At 47.2% G+C, this 15,511-nt stretch overlaps 1 protein-coding gene across 1 annotated transcript; it reads right to left on the bottom strand.

Annotated features, from left to right (window-relative positions):
* Positions 1-375: 375 nt before the first annotated feature.
* On the bottom strand, positions 376-15,495 carry cenpu (centromere protein U). Its single transcript, XM_086222810.1, has 14 exons — positions 15,261-15,495; positions 14,537-14,591; positions 14,287-14,359; positions 13,625-13,721; positions 13,330-13,479; positions 10,961-11,042; positions 10,430-10,513; positions 10,245-10,335; positions 9,304-9,406; positions 9,103-9,181; positions 5,599-5,646; positions 5,446-5,507; positions 5,111-5,267; positions 376-766 (listed from the first exon to the last, which is right to left on the bottom strand). Exons 1-14 carry the CDS (start codon positions 15,263-15,265, stop codon positions 659-661), a joined length of 1,194 nt encoding a protein of 397 aa, XP_086078936.1. The 5' UTR covers positions 15,266-15,495; the 3' UTR covers positions 376-658.
* Between the last annotated feature and the right edge of the window lie 16 nt (positions 15,496-15,511).

Raw genomic sequence — 15,511 nt, forward strand, 5'->3', positions numbered from 1 at the left:
GACAGAAGAGGGCGGTAACGCTCCATCTGGTGGGTTGCCAACTGCCGTAAAAAACCAAGGAAGAAGGTCAGAGGTGTGTGATGTAAAACACCCGCGTAACATAGTACTCTGAAAAGTCTGCACTTAAGTACCACCTGAGTCAGATACTGAGTATACGTGAGTATCAGAAGTAACCCATACTGTGTCTGTGTGTTGCAGTACCTGGGACGCGTTCAGCGGGAGCTCATGGTCTTCATGGGTCAGTCCTGTTTTCTTCCTTCTCTGAATGCACTGATGGATCCAGACAAATGTAGAGTGGCACAGTACACACCCCTCCACGTTGTTCCCGGTAACAACACTCCCACCACGATCAACAAACAGGACTCGTACTCGGGGTTTATGTCATCATTTTAATCTGAGAATGCCTGCTGCTGCTGAGGAAACCTTAGTGGTGCGAACCAGGAAAAACACCAAATCTTTCTTGCACTTTTTAAATGTAAAAAGGAGAAAAAGTGAAGCTCTGCAGTCGCTGAGGCTCACAGGAGACAGACACTAAACCATGAACGTATTTACACTTGTGTGTGTCATCTGGGGGCCACACTCCTGTCACGGCGTTCCTGGGGAGGATGTGGGAGGCAGAGGAAGTGCGGTGGTCCATCAGCGCCAGCCCCACGGCGCCTCACCTCAGGCTCCTTCTCAGGTGTTTGTTGATTATCCTCAGCTGGTGCTCAGCTCCCTGGAGATGTTTGGTCTCCAGCAGCAGAACCGGAAGACTGGAGGCTCCGTACTGGCCGGACCGGAAAAACGAGAAGAGGAGGAAGAGTGTCATTCCAGCACCAGTTCAAAGTTTCTCACCAGGACCTTCATGACACCCAGCACAGGGTCCAGGAGTGTCGCGTGTCAACAGAACCTGACCTCGCGACCCCTGGTGGTTAATGCTTAGATGTCTGTATGGATGATCCACCCAACCATCCCTCCATTTTCTATACCGCTTCTCTGCTCAGGGTCAGAGGGGTGGAGCCTATCCCAGCTGTCATTGGGTGAGAGGTGGGGTTCACCCTGGACGGGTCACCAGTCCGTCACAGGGCCATCAGGAGCAGTTAGTGGTTCAGTATCTTGCTCAAGGACACTTGGACATGGTCACTGGGGGAAGTGAGGATCGAACCAGCGACCCTAGACAGCCACTCTACCTCTGAGCCACACTGCCCCCGCCAGGGGAGATGATGTATTGTAGTTTTACTGCGATGTTTGTTATTATTGGCGCTGCTATTCGGCATGTTGAGGCATATCAGCATCATCCTTTTTTAAAAATCCGCCGGTGGATAGGATTATTGGATTATTTTGGCTCTGATGCAGCCGCACCTCTCTGTCTGCAGCATTGCCCCCCCCCCAGCTCCATCTGATTGGTTACACACAGCCACAGCATGAACAGTGCTCACACACAGCGGAGAGGGGGAAAAGTTTTGCCAGGTGGAGAGGCTCCGTCGTAAGTCAAGGAAGCAGAAATTGGAATGAACATCCCAGTCCTCCACACCTCTCAACTACTAGTCACGTTACTAGGAGCCCAGTAAGGTGACTAGGAGCCCAGTAACGTTACTAGGAGCCCAGTAAGGTGACTAGGAGCCCAGTAAGGTTGTATAAACATACCAGGCAGCTCTGCTGGTTCGCAGCCCCTCCAGACGTGGCTGTCAATCACTCTAAGCACAGTTGCTGACAATATTAATAGGGAAGTAGTCGGGGAAGTATGTGTGCGAGTGAGAGAGGGAGTGAAATTCAGTTAGTTTTATTGCAGGAAAGCACATTGAGGGGATGGCTGGAGTGTGTGTGTGTGTGTGTGTGTGTGTGTGTGTAGGCCACATGAGAAGCTGCAGAGACTCACAGCAAAGCACCGTCTGTCTGAGAGAAAACTGAAGGGCAATAATGGCTGTTTAACTACGAGGTTATTTTGCGTGACCTTTTTCTGTGTTGATTGTGAGATCCCAGCAGCAGACGATGACACCGAGATGACGAGTGTCCTGACGCTGTCTGATAGTTTCTTGTAGGGGGGAGCAGGATATTGCTGTTCAAGACTCAAGACAGTGCAACTGCATCATGAAGCCTACATGAACTGCATGGTGGTCAGGGATGAATAGTCTCTCCTATCGCGACTGTACTATTCTTTCAGGGACAGCAACATGAATCCTTAGTGATGTAGCAGCCCAGTTTTGAATGACAGGGTCCCTGCTATCACAGGGATGTAAAATGTACCATTTACATAATAAAATCAACTGCAGGCTTCCCAGATGCTGTAATAAACGAAGCATGATGAGTTGAGCATGTCAGCATGTGGCCCCACTCTTAGCGCTCTCTTTTTTCACGCCCTTATGACAAATGGACAGACTACAGTTCAAGAGTGCAGCATGGGAGGACTACACTCAGCCAACACCAGGGAAGGCAGTGTGTGATACATGCAACGAAGGTGTCAGCATGGGAGCAACAAGAGGAAAACCCAAAATACTTCAAACACGTGGTCCCATCTTAGGATTCATCGCCTTGAGTTGTATTAAACAGCACAGAAGAAACCGGAATCTGAATCTCGTCAGGATGAGGCAACTTCATCTCAGCCAACAACAGAGGACATGTCTCAGAAACTGAAGAAGTGGACAAACTTATCATAGAGATGATGGTCACTGACAACCAAGGGTTCACGCTGGTGTCTGTTGGCTGCAAGCGCCTCACGGCTGCAGCAGAGCAACGATATGCACTGAAAAAGTGTCAAGTATTACACAACTGAAACGCTGCAAGAAGTTCACCACAAGGTTGTGGACGAGATCAAAGCCCTGATTCAACCAGAGAACGCTGGCTACTCTCTCTCCTTCGCCACACACTGCTGGTCTGGGGTGACAGTCGCTCGTGAGCCTGGCATGCCACTTCATTGACGCTGAATGGACAAGAAAGCGGGTCATCTTACATACAAGCGCGATGCATGGCTCCCACACTGGGGAGTACCTGAAAGAGACATTCCTCAGTCTACTTGAGGACTGGAAGAGAAGCAAAGAGGGTGTAGCACTGGTGCTTCCAGACAGCGGAGCAAATATTGTGAAGGAATGAGCCTCGCTGAACTTCCAGACCTCAGCTGCACAGCGCACACCTTGCAACTTGCCGCGAATGACGGTCCGTCAAGTCAAAGAGCCGTCACAGCTGTCATTGCAACACTTCAGAAGTGTGCCACACATTTCCACCACTCCATTCTGGCCAAACAGCGTTTGCGAGACATTCAGAGGGAACTTAACCTGCCAGAGCACAACATAATCCAGGCTGCTCCAACGAGGTGGAACTCAACGCTGCAACCACATGCTGCATAGAATGCGCGAGCAAAAGCGTGCGCTTACCGTCGACTGTGGTGAACATGGAGGATCTGCAGGCCCCACTGCTCACAAGTGGGACCTTGTGTCCAGTTTCAATGAAACTCTTCTCCCAATAGAGGAAGTGACACTTCAGGTGTGCCACAGCAACTCATCAGCGTCCTGCATCATTCCATGCCTGACTGTGCTGGAGATGCTACTTCAAGATGAGGGGCCCTGCACAAAAGGCATCAGAACGCTCAGGCAAGCCATGAGGGAGAGCCCGGACAAGCGTTTCGCAAAAGTAGGGGACACAGAAATTGTGGTGCTGGCCTGTCTCTTCGATCCCCGGTATACGAGTCATGCATTCTCCTCTGCCACGACATTGAGCAAGGCCAAAGGATGGTTGAAAGAGGAGGAGCATGCAGCCACAGAGGGAGCAGGCGGCCGCAGAGGAGGCCAGTGTGGAGGAGCAGGCGGCCGCAGAGGAGGCCAGTGTGGAGGAGCAGGCGGCCGCAGAGGAGGCCAGTGTGGAGGAGCAGGCAGCTGCATGTGGGACACACGAGAATGACAGAAACACCCACAAAAGGCAACGGAGAGAACACACATCCTTCTGCAGCCGTGTTGATGAGATGTTCAGTTCTCTGCTGGCACCCCAGTCCAGTGACCTGCTGGCCAGTAGCAGCGTTGAGGATGAGCTACATCTGTACCTCAAGGAGGCGGTGATCGGCAGGCGGAGAGGGGACCCACACCAGTGGGAGAGACAGAATGAAGGACGCTTGGTGCCCCACCCTCATCAGTCCCAAGTGAGCGCGTCTTCAATGGAGTCTCTGCAATTTCTGAGCGCAAGAGAAGCCGTCCCAGGGGAGAGCAGGCTGAACTCTGCTTTCTGCACCAGTCTGCTGCTGCTCTATTGGGATTACTACTTGATTTGAGACTCACATTTCTGTGCAAATGTTGCTTAACTTAGTTTCATTTACTTTATCAAACTTCAGGAAGCTTTTTTTTTTTAAATTTATTTCAATGTTCAGTTAAATTCATAAGAGATGCTGCTGACCCTGGGAACTCCCTGCACTTTTTGTTGGAACTAAAACAACATTTCAGTTGTATTGAAATTTTGGAAAACTTTATTTACTTGAGCAAACTTTAGGGAGCGATTTATTTGTTAAGTTGTCATTTGACTGTATCAGACATGCTGCTGAGCCTGGGAGCTTCCTACACTTTTTGTTATAATTTTAAAACAAAATTGTCTATTTTTCGACAATAAAGTTTAAACAAAGTTAAGTGTTGAAGTTTGTATTACTCAAAATTTTATATATTTATGCGTAATATATTCACTTTTACTGCAAATGAATACTGGCCCCAACTATCGCTTAAAGGCCTCTTCCACGACTACTCATCTGTAATGGTATCAGCCCTGAAAAAACCATAACCGTCTCTCTAGTAAACAGTCACATGGTTTTTAGGAGGCTTCACTCAGGAACTGGGAGACGAGGAGAACCCTGCACTTAAACTGAAATAGCAGATATTTTAAATCCATCTGGACTGTCGCTGTTGTTTGTGCTGGCTTGTGTTCCCTAACAGGCTTTTGAGAGTTCAAATCCAACTCTCGCCAGCTCAGTTCTTCCCTCGCTCACTCCAACCTTAAACTGATAAGTTGTGGAATTACAACAGAAGCGACTCAGGCGAGCCGGACTGCTGTGGAGGAACTGCGATTGGCACAGGGAAGTATTCCTTTTCACATTCCGACTTTTGTTACAGTGCTGGTATATGGTAGTTCCTCTTCACATCGGCGTGGGTGGACATACCATCTCTCTCTCTGTGGGATGTTTGCGCCGGTAGTCCAGGTATGTTCTGTTGAGTTCTCCGATGTCATGGAGGAAGGACTGACTTCGTTGCAGATCAGCTAATCTGAGCTCAAGCTCAGCTTTCTCTTTCTGCAGCCGCCACACGCTCCTCTCTGCCCTGTTGGACCAGAGACACGGTGTCAGCGTGACAGGAGAAAGAAACTCCTGTAGAAGTTCCTTTAGTGGTTAGCAGAGTTTGGTCCTGGAAATCTACTTCTATGGCACTTGGATGATCTTCGGTTGCTTTGGTCAATACAGTAATCAGGTTAAGTAACAATGGAGGTAAGTGTTCTCACGTCATCAGCTCGTGCTTGGCGTCCAACAGTCTCTGTGTCTTTGCGCGAATCAAAGACGCCACCTAAGACACACACACATAAGACACAGGACAGGTAAATGCAGGCAAACGGCGACACTGTGGTGTTTGTTAAAAACCAAGTTGGCATGGTTACCTTAATGTTCTCCTGCTTCAGAACCCTGAAGTCCTTGTAAGAAGAGATCTGGAGGAACAAGAGGATTTGATGATCCTTCATTCTACTTCTTAAAGGTGCCATAGAGAGGTTGAAGGGGTATTCATTCTTGTTCTGTGGTGTGATTTCTAACCCCACTAAAAATGGTTGGGTCTGTAATGGCTCAGAAGCTTCCTAAAGGCTCTCTGAAACCGCTATGCTACCATGTTGGGTTTAGAATGCCTCGTTTGTCCCTATTGGGGTCGTTTCTGACCTTATCTGGCAACCTCATTATTTATGCAAGTGCATGAGTTGACGGCGATCGGTTGCCGTCGTTTATCTGGCAACCTCATTTAACTACTACTCGGTGATTGGCTGCCCTCACTGTCACTGAAAAGAAAGCACTCCCACTTTCTCAGCTAACTGTCTCCGGTGCTAAGTGTGACTGCTACTGTCAATTGACAACATTCCATATCATACAACAACATTCTTAAGAAAAGATACCAAGTAGCCACGGCCCATTCGCGGGTCCAGCCGTACATGCAGTGACTGAACTGTGACGTAACACTTCAGCCAAAAGGGTTTTCCCGCTGTGATTCAAGAAAGGGGAGATACTTCAAACAGAGGTTATGACACTGCCTCACACTTTGTGTGTCTTCCCCACAACTGGGGGACGTTATATAAACACCAAGAACATGAAAACGATGATTTTCATTCTAGGGGACCTTGAAAGAGAAAATTCTTCTCCTCCTGTCTTCAGCTGGCATCACGGCACCTAGAACCTCAGAAACCCTTAGAGGCAGCTGGAGGACCAGACACACACTTGGATAGTTTTTCTCCCATTGACCTTCATGAGCTCAGTTCAATAATGTCCTCCTCTAAACCTCCACCTGTCTCCTAGACCCCATCCCAACCCTTGTTAGCTCCTCTCTCTCAGACATGATCAATGTGGCGCTGGAATCTGGTTCTGTCCCTCAGTCCTTTAAAGTAGTAGGAATTAGACCCCTCATATCATAGGTCAGATTTACTAGGTCCATCTCAGTTCCTCCTGACGAATGATAACCCCCTCTGAACCCTCTCATTAATGTTCTCTGCTATGCAGACGACACTCAGCTGAACTCATCAATGATCCACATGGAACAAACCAGCTGACTAAACTGGAGGCCTGTCTGAAGGACAGGAAAACATGGAGGACCATCATTTCCTTTATTAAACTCTGATAAACTGAAGTTCGTGTGCTGGGCCCAAACACCTGAGGACCACCTGATCTGATGAGACAGGTACCCTGGATGGCACCACCCTGGCCCCCAGTGTCGAACATGACGTTGGAGGAATAAAGTTACCTGAAGTAAACGTGGAGTTTTCATTTGGATTAACATTGGTGGCAGAGGATGGTTACTAACAACAGAGTTCCGCCAACTTTTGAAGAAGGAAAACCTGAAAACCTACGAAAGCTGGAAGAATGAAGTCAGCGTTTGGACAAGAGTTACCGATTTGGAGAAGAAAAAACAAGCTCTTGCAGGTGCCCTGGCGTTATCAGGGAGAGCGCGGGACACGGCGATGCAAATTCCGGTAGACGATCTAAATATAGACACTGGAATGGACACTTTGTTTGGTAAGCTGGATGATTTATTCCTGAAAGAGGAAAAAGACAGGATCTACGAAGCTTACTCTGATTTTGACCGTGTTACAAAAGAAGTGAACATGTCCATGGCGGACTATATTATTGATTTGAACAGCGCTATTCACAGATGAAGAAGTACAACATGGAGCTACCCGACGCAGTTTTAGCTTTTAAGCTGTTGGACACTGCGTGTTTGGATGTGACGGACAGGCAGTTAGCCCTTACTGCATGCACAGATTCAACATTTGCCTCAATGAAGTCCACTTTGAAGAGAATATTTGGTGGAAAAACAAGCACGGCAGCAGAAAGCATTAGCCAGGAGTCAGTGTTTGCAACAGAGCAGCGACGGCAAAAAGGTAAGTCAAGGCAGTACAGCACTCGGCAGAAAACTCCACGTTTACTTCAGGTAACTTTATTCCTCCAACGTCATGTTCGACAGCCTAACAACCGCCAGCCCAAAAACTGTTCACCGCTTGAAACCCCAAAAACAAACACATGCATAACAAGAGCCACAGTGCCCCCTAGCGGAAAGGCATGTTAACATGCGCATACAACAAAAGAGGAACACCCAGCACCACCATAAGGAACCTAGGAGTTCTCTTTGACCAGGACCCTTTAACTCCCACATTAAATCTCCAGGACGCCTTCTTCCATCTACGTAACATCGCTAAGATCAGACACATCCTGGCTCAAGAAGATGCAGAAAAACTAGTCCCTGCTTTTGTCACTTCCAGGCTGGATCACTGCACCTCCCTCCTACCAGGCTGGACTAACAGGTCCCTAAAGACTCTCCAGCTGGTCCAGAACGCTGCTGCCACGTGTTGACTAGAACTGGTAGCAGAGACCAGGTCTCTCCTGGACTGCTTCTCTGCATGGCTCCCTGTCAGATTCAGAACAGAATTTAAAATTCTTCTGCCACCATCAAAGACCTCAACAATCAGGCTCCTTCATCCCTGACAGAGCTCCTAGTCCCCTATGATCCAGCTAGAACCCTTCACTCCCAGGATGCAGGGTTCCTGCTGGTTCCCGTGTGCTGCTGGAGGAGGCTCCAGACCTGAAGAGGCTCCACCTGCCACCCGTAGCGCCACCTGCTCACGTCCCCGTCTGTCCATCAGTCTCTCCTCCTTTCTCTCTCTCTTTATCTCTGTCCCTCTCTTTCCTTCTGTCTCTCAGTCTTCCTCCATTCTGTCTTTGTCTCTGTCCATCAGTCTCTCCTCCTTTCTCTCTCTCTTTATCTCTGTCCCTCTTTCCTTCTGTCTCTCTGTCCTCCTCCATTCTCTGTCTTTGTCTCGGTCCATCAGTCTCTCCTCCTTTCTCTCTCTCTTTATCTCTGTCCCTCTCTTTCCTTCTGTCTCTCTGTCTTCCTCCATTCTCTGTCTTTGTCTCTGTCCTGCTCTCCTGCTCTCTCTCCGTCCCCACTGATCCTGGATCTGCTCCACCTTCCTGCTGGTAAAGGAAGGTTTTGGTGGCTGCTGTTGCAGGATGTGCTTGCTGATGGAGAATTGTTGGGTGGAGGTTCATTGAAGGAGGGAGGTGCTGGACCTGCTCTACTTGGACAGAGTCAGGACAGAACTAATACAAATAAACCTGACTGGACTTTATTGACCCCATCAGTGTCATCATCCTAATCAGTGCAGCCTGTCTACTTTATGTCAGCTGGGAAACCTCATAGTTGATGTTCTAGCGATATTTCTCCTGTGAGCTACTGTTCTAGGAAGCTCAAATGTATCCATAAATTACACAACTTTCTGCTCCCCAATGCAAGACTGCCAGAAATGTGGCAATAATTTTGCACTTAGATCAAACTTTGTCACTATAAACGAACATCTCGTAACTCTTCAACATGTCTGTATGACAGAATGAGCAGAACTGAAGCAACTGACCTTCTCAAGGATTTGTTCCTTTACATTGTTGGAAAAAGAATCAATGGACTGTTTGACAGCTTTAGACTCCAGTGATTCCCTTCAAACAAGCACACAAACACAGAATGTAAGGTTCTCTTAGATATGTCAAAAAAATGTGAATACTACTAACTGTGTGGTAAAAGTGCAAGTTAGACACACGGACCTGGAGAGCTCACCTACCTGTACTGCTCACAGAAATCCAGGAAGGCATCCAGCACCACCTCCAACTCCGATCCCCCCCGTCCTCTCCTCTCATCTCTGTGTGGGTCTGGAGATGTGCTACCTGTGAACAAGTGTTGAGGAACAGTACCAAGTTTAAATGACTGACACCAATCGGTACCAATTATGCAGCTGTCTGTAAATGAATCATGGATGTGACATCAAAGGTCACCAGAAGGTGTCGTCTCCCGTCCTCTTCATGAGCCACGTACACATGCACCTTGGCGTTTTTGTATGCAGGTGGAAGATCCGGTGGTGGAAACAGGTTGTTTCTAGCTGGTATGTTCATTTTTCAGAGGCTGAGTGACAAAACTCTTTTCTCCCCTGTAAGGTTTCCTGTGTACTCAAGGTTCCTGACAAATCACCCGATCGCACCTCTCCGTCAAATTAACACACATGGACTCACAGTCCAAAATGTGGGCACAAGGTGAGAGCATGCTCTGCTCCCCGCCGGGACCAAGACCACCGTCCTTCACTTGCACAACGACCCAACTCACACTTTCCCTGGTACTTGATTATTTACAGCTGTCGCGCGCTTGTGAAACTACACACATTATGTTTCATGAAGAAATAAAACATTAACGACTCAGTATCCAATGTTTTCACACAAGAAAATCCTTCAACTAAGTGTCAGTCCTCGACCGTAAAACAACATTTTGGGAAACAGACGGATTGCCTGTTCTTGCTGAAAGGAGAGGATGATACCAGTCTTGAAGCGAGGCTGACCCTGAATAGCCACCTCTACTGTTTTGCTAAGCTAACAATCTGACTCCAGCTTCATAGTTAATCAGAAAGTGGAGTATTTAAGCATCAAACGCAGCAAAAAAATCTACTACAATGTCAATCTGGTACTTTAAAGTGTAGTTTAGCCAGCAATGTTAACAGATGCTAACCCAAATTACCTGATGAAGACTTCCTGGATTTGGCTGTGCCAGATGAAGACTTCTGGGTCACGCCCAGACGGTATACTTTGGCTTTCTTTGGATTTGGCTCCTAAATAGATGACACAAAAAAATACTGAAGATAAATGGAACTGAAACGATGAATCACACCGTGGTTTTGGATGCGTTGTGAGTCAAGTCAGCACCCAGCTGCTGTCCTCCACCTCCTCATCAGAGGACGGGACTATGTTACGTCTCCTTCTCACACTGGTGCCAGCATCCGATTCTTCCTGGGGGAATAAATGAGACACGTGATGTCAGAATAAGGGCGCCACTTCCTACCAATTCATCCCTCACAGTTGTCAAAGGAGACTCCTTCCCTGGATTCATACCCTGAACTCCCTCTACGTGATTAGCACCAGTGTGGCGTGCTAGTCTACAGCTGGAAAACTGAGGAGGGAAAAGGCTGCAAGCTGCAAGTTGATAAAAACGAACTAAATGCTGCTGAACACGGACATGACTACTCGCTAACTCGGTTCTTGTGTCAGAAATCTCCAACACTTACAGCCTCTAACATGACGGCCCTCATCCTTAATGACAGGAGTGAAACCGCGGAACGTGTTTGTTGCCATGGATTTGTCATATTAGAAGCATGTTCATGCACCTCTGATGAACGCACTGAGGCAGTGATGACGGAGGTGAGGAATCCATGGACACCACATCAGTCCTGTTGTTACCTGTGACTCAGCATCACTGGAGCTTCCACTGCCCGACTCTCTCTCTCTCTCCTTGTCCTTCGTGTGCTCGTCCTTCCTTGGCCTTGATGGGACACAGAGACAGGTTAGGAACAGTCAGATATACTGCTGAGTGTCGAGGAGCGACTATTTTTCTGTGTTCTAGTCAAACTTCTTTCCTTTAATAGTTAGTTGAATAATAATAGTTACACAAGTTAATAATAGTTCCTTTAATATATACACCGGTACAGCATCCAATTACTACGCTGGTTTGCGAGAGTCAGAGCTGTAATTTGGAGTGCACCTGTAGTCTGAGGGTGACATGGGGAGTCGGTGATCGTTTCTCTCTTGTCAAACTCAATTAGAGCCTGGACTAGGAACTGGGTGGCAGGCTGCATGAGCTTCATGCTAAATATACCCAGCAAGATCCATCTGCACTCCAGGGAGGGAAAAACAAAACCAATTATGTGGGAGTACATAAAAGTAAAAAGACCTTTTGGTTAAAGAATTGTTTGGAGATGTTTGCTTAATTTTTAATTGTATTATTATACTAATAATTTTTCACACGCAAGAGAATCCATCTGATTCCTGTGAAGGTTTCAGGCCACAGTTTTACCGGCGCTCTGGAACATTCACTCAGAGACAAACTCGTGCCAACGTGGCAGAGACAAACTTTCCACTCTGCCACGTTGACACATTTCATATTTTGCTTCTGCCTGCTCAGCTTCAAACAGAAAAAAGATGCGACATCTCCAGATGAACTGTCAGTGCCAGTTTCATTTTTAGACTGTTTTTTGAAGAGTAAACTTTAATTTCTCGAAAGGCAAATGTGTCCCAGGCGCACTGCTGCACTTTGACACTGCAACGAAACAGAGGCAGTGTTCCTTTGTTTAACTGGGACTCACAACCAAGGCGTTCGATGTTGAATCAGCAACGTAGTCCGTCATGACTCCAGCTGATGTGAGCTCTCTCTCGCTTTAGGGACACACTTCCTTCGACTCGACTCCTCAAACCACTGAGTTTTCCTAGATTGACAACCCTTCTACCAGAAGAAGTCGTCGTTACTATCAAATGTACGTTGTATCGCCAAATTTGACCTCTGCATTTAAGCCATCGTCTAAAGCACTGGTTCTCAAATGGGGGTACACGGAGGTACATGAAGCTTTACTAATTTTATATATATATATATATATGTTTTAAATATCAGTAATCCTAATAATAATTAAGTCTTGAGAAATGATCATATTATAAAAAGTTTGATAAAATAAAAATGTATGTTCATACACTGAGTTCTACATTCAGTAATCAATTTTAATATCCCTAAAAAAAACAGATGCTTCCCAAACCAAGTTATTTTGACCCATTGATCCAGCATCACTCGTCAATAACCTGCCGTTGCCATGACAATGTGCTGTAACGATGGAGATGTGGCTAAAGCGCAGCAGTGATGCTGCTGAGAAAATTGAGAAACAAGTGAAAAAGAAGGAGAAACCAGAGCCGACGAAGTCCTGAAAGGAGGCACTGTGGGGTTGTTTTTGTGGGGAGAAATTAGCCACCGCTGGCAAATCATTGATATAAGTTGTTAAACTTTAATAAATCAGACACTGACGGCACAGCACTGTACCGCTTTATTTTCTACCAAAAATGTTTGGTACGTTTCAGGAGGTACTTGACTAAAAAATGTTTCAAAGGGGGTTCATTACTGACAAAAGTTTGAGAACCACTGGTCTAGAGAGCAGTGACTGGCCCATGCAGCCCTCAAGGACGAGCTCCAGATGTGCTGCCAGCACCATGGTCAGGAGCACTGACAGGAGAACTGAACCCAGCATAATGTTTCTGATGATGGAGGAAACCCAAGCAAGGACGGCCCGGTGGAGCACTGGTCCTCACTGTGGCCCCCCAGCAAGAAGGTTGTGGGTGGAGCCCCGGCTGCAGCACGGTATCTTTCTGGGTGAGTCTCCATGTTCTCCCTGTTCCTGCTGGGTTCTCTCTGGTACTCCAGCTTCCTCCACAGTCCAAAGACATCAAGAGGGACCAGGTTAATCCAGACTCTAAATTGACTGTAGGCGTGGCTGGGAGAGCCAATGGTTGTCTGTCTCTATGTGTTGGCCCTGCCATGGACTGGTGACCTGTCCAGGGGGAAGGCTGCTGGGATAGGCTCCACCCCCACCACCCTCAACAGGAGAAGAGGGAGAAGATGGAGGGATGGATAGATAGAAGGAAACCCATGCAAAGACAGGAAGAACATGCAAACTCCACACAGAAAGGACCCAAAATGGCCGGGTCTTGAAGCGGCGTCCTTCTGGCTGTGAGACAACAGTGCTGAGCCACTGCACGGCCACTAAAGCATCTCTGTACTGTTGTGACCTCACCTTACTGCAGACATCTGTTTAATACTTGTCCTCTTGGCCCCTTTCTTCTCAGCCACCTTTCTGGTGGTTTGATTGGTCCTGTCTGACCGCATGTGGGCCTGCCCTCCGTCCACCCTCTTCTTTTTCTTTGCCACTTCTCCTTTCCCAGGTCTGTCCAAGACAGACACAGATTGAGAGTTGATTGTCTTCAGTCACCACCTGGAAGATGGCTCCAGGCCCCCTGCTGGTCTAACTGCCTGGATTTATATACTGAACATGTTCTTCAACAATCGCACAGTTCTCTGAAAGTACACACCCGGCTCTGGCGTTTCCCCCCGGTCTTCCTTTGTCTGTCTGTGCCCTCTCAGCAGCGTTCAATTCATCCTCCATGGCGGTACTGTGGAGAGGGTTACCTAGGCAACACAAGAGGTCAGCACAAGACTGGCGGTTTAACACTGACCATGGAAACAAGTGATTTAAATAAACCCAGACTTTAAAAAAACTGAAAAAATACACAAAGAGTGAAAAGATACTAATCTGACGGAATGGGTCCATTCCCAGCATGGTGAGTCCGGCATGTAGGACTGGTCAAGCATTTTTTGGGTTCAAGCTGATCTTTGGGAGTGAAATGTCTGGTCTCTGCCAATATTCATTTTTATATACAAGTATGCAAGTAAGAATACAAGAATACTGTCACAGTAAAACTACTTTCAAAACTGCAAACTGCAGAGAAGTTTCCAGTCAATCCATATAACAAACTGATGGTTTATGTTATCAAGAATTTATCTGCCACGTTATCAACATATGGCAGATATTTGTGAAAAACCATTAAAGTCAACAGACCAACTGGGCAGCTGGGTGCTGACATCAGCAGAAAATGCTGTTTTAATCAATTTCAGACATTTTGATTATTTATGGATTTTTTTTTGAAGAATCCTTACACTCAGCGATGAGATGGGTAAAAGTATGAAGACTCACCATAATTCTGCTGCAATCCCTCCATGAAACTAGCTCTCTCTATGACCGACAGGTTGGGCGAATCAAAAGATTTCTGGGCATCAAACAGAGACTCATATTCACATTGCGTAAATACGATTGACAGCTCTCATAGCAGTACAGGTACGACTGAACATAACTGCTGAGGAGAGGAGAGACGGGCAGGAGTGGCATCCGGCTGTCACCAACACTGGAGCTGGAGAGCAGCGGGACTGACCACCTAGCAACTCACCTGACTGTCCCCTGGTGGAACTGGGAGCGCCTTGGCTCCTCTGCCCTTCTTGGCTCTGTAGAAACATGAAGGACACCTGAGATTCATCATCACCACCATCATCACCATCATCATCATCATCATCACCATCACCACCACCACCACCAGGTGATGTTAGTCGGCACTGAGTATTGACATCAAAAGGAAATCATTAAGACAACATGACACGGAGCTCTGGGAGGCCACGGACAGAAGATTGTTTACTGTGGAAATAAAACAGGAAATTAGATTGAAGTTAAAAAAAAGAGACAGAAAGATGTGACTTGTTCGAGGAACTCTGTTACTTTGAGGCCACGATATACAGCATTGCTTGTTTTCTTAATATAATTCGTGGTCACCAGGTCCACCTGTGTGACGCTGTGAAATCACTATGCTCAGGAAAGGAGCTGTAGCTCGTGGCCACAAGTTAATCGAATAGCCCGAGCCCTTTATTCCTCGTGTCTTCAGTCCAAAGTGACAAGTTACGGTTACGATATTGAATTACGTCGCAGCTTATAAGAATCCTTGGGTTTTCAGCTTGATGGAGGACTTCCGTGAATCAACTTAAAATGCTAACTTTGGCTAGCTTAGCACATAGTCTCAGTCCACAGCCGGAACATCGGCGCGTACATTAGCCCGTCGGGAAGCAGCCGAACAAGCGACAGGACATCCCGAGGGATCATCAGTGACACTCCATTTGTCTCACCTCATCGTGGAGGAGCGCAGCTTCAGCGGGCAGCCTGGCAAAGACAGACCGAGCAGTCCGAGGCTCCGATGAAAGCGGCTTCCCGCAAAATCTTTTGATTCCTGGCGTGTACCATTCCAGACGCAGGGGTGCTATGGGGTGGTACCATTTAAATTCCACAAAATTAGCTCCAGCAAAAGAGCAAAAAAAAACAAAACTTATTAACGGTACATCAGTGGATCCGTCGGGGAACTACACTGGTAAAAGTAACC

Source organism: Aulostomus chinensis, chromosome 13 (assembly GCF_037954235.1).
Source record: "Aulostomus chinensis isolate RoL2024-O1b breed Wild chromosome 13, RoL_Achi_v1.0, whole genome shotgun sequence".
NCBI lineage: Eukaryota > Metazoa > Chordata > Actinopteri > Syngnathiformes > Aulostomidae > Aulostomus > Aulostomus chinensis.

Bases quoted from the DNA above. Each gene is read 5' to 3' on its own strand.
- cenpu (XM_086222810.1), bottom strand. The intron at 9,182-9,303 runs GTAGGTGAGCTC...GCTTGTTTGAAG, and splicing joins GATTTCTGTGAGCAGTACAG to GGAATCACTGGAGTCTAAAG. The intron at 5,647-9,102 runs GTCAGTTGCTTC...TTGTTCCTCCAG, and splicing joins AGGAACAAATCCTTGAGAAG to ATCTCTTCTTACAAGGACTT.